This window comes from Tachyglossus aculeatus, chromosome 4 (assembly GCF_015852505.1).
Source record: "Tachyglossus aculeatus isolate mTacAcu1 chromosome 4, mTacAcu1.pri, whole genome shotgun sequence".
NCBI classification, from domain to species: Eukaryota; Metazoa; Chordata; class Mammalia; order Monotremata; family Tachyglossidae; genus Tachyglossus; species Tachyglossus aculeatus.
Window position 1 is genome coordinate 95934241 of NC_052069.1, and position 6918 is coordinate 95941158.

Here is a 6918-nt window from a genome sequence, read left to right on the forward strand (position 1 = left end):
CTCCACTGCCAATCACCTGTTTGCTCCTTTGCCCCCTGCTTGGACTTAAATCTGACAGACTACACTGCTCTCCCTGTCATCTAAAGCCCTTCTGAAATCATGTCTCCTCCAAAAACCAGTCCCCAATTAATCTCTCCTCTGCTCAGGTTGTATCTTCCCTTTTGCAGTACTTCTGGACCATATTTTACATACTCGATTACTTAAGCCTAGTGCACGTGTGTGTGGGCAGGGATTGGATTGTCTCTATTGCTGAATTGTACTTCCCAAGCGCTTAGTACAGTGCTCTGTACACAGTAAGTGCTCAGTAAATACAATTGAATGAATGAATGAATGTAAAATCTCCTTTTCTTTTTTGCCTCTGTCTTCAAACCATTGTAGTATCTGCCTCCATTACTTTCCTTAGTTGTCTTTTTTTTTTTTGTTAGTGATCTTTGTTAAGCATTTACTATGTGCCAGGCACTATATTAAGCTCTGGGGTAGATGCAAGCTAACCAGCTTGGACACAGTACATGTCTCATATGGGGCTCACAGTCTTAATCCCCATTTTACAGATGAGGTAACCGAGGCACAGAAAAGTGAAGTAACTTGTCCAAGGTCACACAGCAGACAAGTGTCAGAATTGGGATTAGATCCCACGTCCTCTAACTCCCAGGCCTGAGCTCTTTCCATTAGGGCATACTGTTTCCCTAGCTCCTTGAGTGCCTAATACTGTGCTATGAACACAGTTGATGTTATTAAAACCCTATTCACTGATGGTGTGCCGGATCTGGCTAGGGCTACCAATTGTCTTGAATCACTGGCCTGTCTCCCGTAATGTTCCAATATGCAAACTTCTTCTCCCACAGGTAATAACAGCAGAATGAGAAGGCTGAACCTTCCAGGTGTAAACCTTTTTCTTGTCTTGCAGCCTTCTAGCCTCTGGGGGAGGAAACCGTCGAACAGCCAATGTTGTGGCACATGGGTTTGCCAATCTCTTTATTCTTGACAAAAAGACTCTCAATGAAATCCTGGTGCACTACCCAGACTCTGAAAAGCTCCTGATGAAGAAAGCAAAGTATGTCCATTTAGACAAAGAGTGTTGGGATTTGGGCTTGTAAATAACTGTAGAATTGCCCTTTTAGGAATCAGTGAATGCCAGCATTTCACATTAATCTCCTCCTTGAAGAGAGGGAAACAGTGTGGCCTAGTGGAAAGAGCATGGACCTGGGAGCCAGAGGACCTTGGTTCTACTCCTGGCTCCACCACTTGCCTGCTTTGTGACCTTGAGCAAGTGCTTTCACTTCTCTGTGCCTCAGTTTCCTCACCTGCAAGTGGGGATTCAATACTTGTTCTCCTTCCTGCTTAAGCTGTGTACCCCATGTGGGACAGAACTGCCTCCAGCCTAACTTGTATATACCCTAGCACTTACAGTGCTTGACTCATAGGAAGTACTTAACAAATATCATTAAAAAAGGAAGAGGGGAATTGAGCTAAGAATTCTAATGCCAATAACCACACAGGTCCCGCCAACTTGTGAATTCCACTCTTGTAGAACCCACTGAGAAACAGGCTGGAGAGCTACCAGGTTTGAGAATTAGGTATACGGTAAAGGTTTTGTTGTTGTTATTAAGTAAAACCCAGAAATCTGGTTACCTTATGTGGAAGAGGCATGGTGGTAGGAGGAGGACAAGGCCAAACTGTGTGTGTGTGGTGGAGTGCGCGGAGCAGACAGGAAAGGAAGACGGGGTGAGAAGGTAATGGGGAGGAATGGAAAAGTTGAAGGGGGAAAGGGAAAAGAGAGAAAGGTAAGAGGAGAGCAAAGTAAAAGGAATTATGGGAGAGGGGCAAAACGGAAGAGAAGTAGAGAGCGGCAGAACTTACCTGTACACCCACCTCTTCCTCAGTAGCTTCTGCCCAGTGCCTCAGTGGAGAAGTGGCCAAGGTGGCAGCATGATGGCACCGACTCTGGGTGAACCAGCCCATCCTGGGCTGATGTACTGATGGCTGCCACAGAGCCTAGGCTGAGCAGCACATTGAGCAGGGGCCACTGAGATCCCTCTCAGGTAGGAACCACATAGAATGGAGGCCCCAGTGGGTAAACTGGGCCTGGTGTTTGCTGAATGAGTGTGGTCCATCCATCCAGGGACTCGGCCCAATGGGCAGCCACGGACAGTCCTAATTCTTCTCCCCCAATCTATGCAACTGACCATTTTAGTTGCTTAGGTTCTCCTGTGGTCCTGCAGAACATTAAGCAATGGAAAGAGAAATCCTGCAGGATCAGAGCTGTCTTCCCAGAGCCCGGGAGGACTTTGGGAGGACTGGTTGGGCCCATCCCCCATCATAGGAGTGGTGTGGGAATGCACACATGTATGTAAACAAGACCGAGCCAGGGGCTTGGGAAAGGTGACACAGAATGCATCAATCAATCAATGGTATTGGTTGAGTGCTTTCTGTGTGCAGAGCACTGCACTAAGAATTTGTTTGTTTTAGAGTACTTGTTAAGCACTTATTACATGTCAAAAACTGTTCTAAGGTCTGGGGTAAGTACAAGTAAATTAGGTCTGAAAGCGTTCAATAAATACGATTGAATGAATGAATGGAGTTCAAAGTTTGAAGTAGTAGAGGGAACAGGTATTGAATCCCCATTTTACAGTTCAGGAAATTGAGGCACAGAGAAGTTAAGTGACTTGCCCAAGGTCACGCAGGAAGTATGTAAAAGAGCCAAGATTAGAACTCTGGTCATCTGCCTCCCAGGGCCATGCTTTGGAGAGTACCACATGACAGAATTGCTAAATACATTCCCTGACCACAAGGAGCTTGCAGTCCAGAGCAGAAGCAACAAAGTTTGAGTTCTTTGAGCTGAATTTAAACTTGCCTTCAGGATTCTCCCCAGAGGTCTCATCAAGTGTCTTAAATGGCTTCCATGTTCTCTTTCCCACAGGGTCCTCCTCAAAGAGAAGGCCAAGCCTGCAAATGAGCCTCCACCAATAAAAGGACTGGCTCTTCTCTTCCCACCAAAAGAAGAGACACCCAAGATGTTCAAAGCTCTGCTGGGTGGTTCGGGAAAAGCTGGCCTTGCAAGGTTGCTCAAACTGAAACGGGAACAAGTAGCTCAGGTAACGAAGGAGGAAATGAACCATTCTGGTTCAGCCTGCTGAAACAGAGTCTGGCACTAGCTTCCAGTTCCAGAGCTTCAAGTTCCGATTCCGGCACATGAACTGGACCCTGACTAAGGCTCATTTAGGCACACTGTAAATTGGCAGGCCACAGATGGGTTGGGACCCATCTCCACTAATAATAATAATTATGGTACTTGTTAAGCGCTTACTATGTGCCAAGCACCATTCTAAGCGTTGGGGTAGATACAAGTTTAATCAGGTTGGACACAGTCCCTGTCCCACATAGGGTTCACACTCTTAATCCCCAGTTTACAGATGAGGTAACTGAGGCCCAGAGAAGTGAAGTAACTTGCCCAAGGTCACACAGCAGACGCGTTGGGGGAGCAGGGATTAGAACCCAGGTCCTACTGACTCTCAGGCTCATGCTGTATCCACTAAACCATGCTGCTTCTCAGTAAGCCATGCTGCAGTCTCAGTAAATCTTCAAAGAGCAAAACTTACCCTATCTACTTTGCAGTATTTGTGGAGGGTTGAGGGGAGTTATCTCCATACTGGAAGCTCGTTGCGGGCAGGGAACATATCTACCAACTCTGTTGCATTGTACTCTCCCACGTACACAGTGAGCACTCAATAAATACCACTGATGGATTGATCAAATTAATAATATTGAGTGTCAACTCAGAAGAGGATTATTCTAAAGTGTGTGGGAGAATACAAAAGAATTGGTAGGCGTGATCCCTATCCTCAAGGAATGTACACTGTAGCTGGGGAGACATACACTAAAATAAAGAACAGACAAGAAAAAGTGAAAGAGTATGAAAAAAATGCCTAGAGATGCAGGGAAAAACATTACTAAAGTTAAGGGAATGCCCTAGCATTGTTGCTTGCTACCCTAGAGTGATATGCACTTAGTATATAGTGCTTTGCCCACAGAAAGCGCTCAGTAAATATGACTGAATGAATACAAGGAAACCATGCAAGAAAAGGAACTATTGTCTCCTGCTCTTTGGGAAGCAACATTGGCCTAGTAGATAAAGCCTGGGAGCCAGAAGATATGGGTTCTAAATCCAGCTTCGTCACTTGTCTGCTCTGTGATCTTGGGCAAGTCACTTAATTTCTCTGAGCCTCAGTTTTGTCAACTGAAAAACAGAGATGCAATACCTGTTCTCCCACCTATTTAGACTTTGAAGCCCATTTGGGACAGGGACTGTATCCAACCTGATTAACTTGTATCTGCCCCACATTTATTATAATGTTTGATACACAGTAAGAGCTTAACAAATACCATTAAAAATTGTCTCAGCTTCTGACAGTTTATCTGCTCCTACTGGGGCTGAAGTGACTTCCATAATAATAGTAGTTATAATGGTATCTGAGAATGTACAGTGCAATACACTGTATTAAACACTTGGGAAAATGCAATAAAAGCTCAAGATCCCTGGTTTACTAGGTTCCTTTCTTTTCTCTGTGCTCCATCTTGGAAATTGGAAATTCCCTTTTTCCTCTTGATTCTACAGCAGGCATGGGTGGGCTCAACCTTGCCTAGGACCCTGTGAGTAAATAAAAATCCCACTTTGCTCGGGGAGTCAATTAGTTGGGTGGCTGACAGGAAAGCAGGGGGTCATATAGCCCAAACCTCATCTTCTCTTTAACCAGGCTGGAGGGTGGCATCCACAGATCCAACCACCTGGGGCCAGGACTAGAAAAAGACATTAATTCAATGCTAAGTGATAGGAATCTTTCACTTACCTTAGATTCACAAATTGAAAATCATATTGGATTAATTTTAGGAACGTAAGATGAGGACTTTCCCAGACAAAAACTTAGAAGCCCCAGGGTTCCTTATTATTTTGCAAATCCCAAATCTTACTCATTTCTTGACACAAAAGCACTCTTATTAGAACAATACTACTACTATTATTTTACTTTGAACTAGTAAAATGCTGCTATTTTTCCAGATACTTTCAACACTTATCTTACTTTATCCTCCCGATATCTCTATAAGATAGGGAAGAAGCATGGCCTAGTGGAAAGAGCACAGACCTGGGAATCAGAGGACTTGGCTTCTAATGCTGGCTCTGCCACTTGCCTGCTGTGTGACCTTTGACAAGTCACTTAATTCCTCTAGACTATAAACTCATCCTCTAGTCTATAAGCTCATTATGGACAGGGAACATGTTGTATTGTACTCTCCCAAGAGCTTAGCACAGTACTCTCTACATAGTGCTCAAAATATACCATTGATTGATTGATTCTTTGTGCCTCAGTTTCCTCAACTATAAAAGGGAGATTCAATCCTTAGACTGAGCCCCATTTGGAATGACTTGTATGTACCATGGTGTTTAGAAAAATCTTGACACATCACACGCACTTAAAAAAATGTCATTACTGTTTTTTTAAAAAAGGAAGATAAGAATTATCCTCACTTTATAGATGAGGAAACTGAGGCCCAGAGAGGTTGTGACTTGTCCAAAGTCACACAGCAGGGCAGTGACAGACCTGGGATCTAGGTCTCCTGATTCCTATCCAGTGCTGTTTCCTCTGTGCCACTTTGACTTTCCAAAAACACAAAAGACAACATGTCCTATTTATACTGATCCAGAGGTTCAGGATCTCAGCCATAATGTATAATTATGATATTTACTAAGTGCTTACTATACATTAAGCACTATTCTAAGAGCTGGAGTAGATACAAAATAATCAGGTTGGACACTGTCCCTGTCTCACATAGGGCTCACAATCTAAGTAGGAGGGAGAATAGGGATTGAATCCCCATTTTAAGAAACTGAGGCACAGAGAATTTAAGTGACTTGCCGAAGATCAGATAGCAGGCAAGTGGCAGAGACAGAATTAGAACCCAAGGCCTCTGACCCCCAAGCCCACGGTCTTTCCACTGAGCCATGCTGCTTCTCCTGTGAACTCTTTTATATATGCTACCTGAAGGGAGTTGACTCTTGGCTTGGATTTAAGTCTAAATTTCTTCTTCCAGAAAATGCCAGAAAACCCTGAAGGAGAAGAGGAGAAAGGAAGAGAGCCTGAAGAGAAGCCACTGGATAGTCATAAATGTCAACCAAGCCCAAAAAAGGGAAACCCATCCCCTCAGCCACCATCCAAGGCAGTCTTACCCAGGGGAACTACCAATCAATCACTAATCATTACCATGACCCCTTCCCCTAATGCAGGAGAAGGAGAGGTACTTACTGTTCAAGTCAAAGAAAAGCCAAAGCAATAGGTGCTTGATGTTGTGGGTTGGAGTGTTGCACTGTCCCCAGATTATTCGGTTAGTCAAAGGGCATTGCATCTACTCCTGAGAAATCACCATTAATTCACTAGAACACAATTTGTGGAGTTTGATTTGAAGGTGGCGTTTTCCTCAGGGGTTAGGAAGAGATGATCATTTTCCTCTTTGCTTTGCTTCTTTCTTTCCTGTTACCTGGTTGGGTTTTGGCTTACTCTTGCCCCTCTGTCATGTTTCTAGCACATAGTTTCCTCTTGGGCTTCTCTCTTGAGTTTTAGTGCTGTTTTGTGGCCATGAATATGGATCTACTTTCTCTCAGACTAGGTTACGCTGCTTTATTAAGTGATGTGGATTCAGATGATGGTCAAATATCAAACACCACTTTTCAGGTGTAAGTGATCAGTGCTCCATCCCCATCAGACCAGCAGTGTTGGCATAAGTGAAAAGCAAATTATCTCTGTTTTTGCAGCTCTGAGAACTCTAAAGATACAAAGGACTCATCAATCAATCCATCCCTGGTATTTATGGAACATTTACTATATGCATAGCACTGTACTAAGAGCTTGGGAGAGTATATAACAG

At 43.9% G+C, this 6918-nt stretch overlaps 1 protein-coding gene across 1 annotated transcript in view; it reads left to right on the top strand.

Annotated features, from left to right (window-relative positions):
* CNGB3 (cyclic nucleotide gated channel subunit beta 3) overlaps positions 1–6345 on the top strand; it is a 90173-nt gene extending 83828 nt beyond the window's left edge. Inside the window, exons 14-16 of the mRNA XM_038745647.1 lie at positions 908–1054; positions 2921–3095; positions 6088–6345. Coding sequence (XP_038601575.1) covers positions 908–1054; positions 2921–3095; positions 6088–6330 — 565 coding nt within the window. The 3' untranslated portion in view covers positions 6331–6345. The remainder of the gene's footprint in view (positions 1–907; positions 1055–2920; positions 3096–6087) is intronic.
* The last annotated feature ends 573 nt before the right edge of the window (positions 6346–6918 follow it).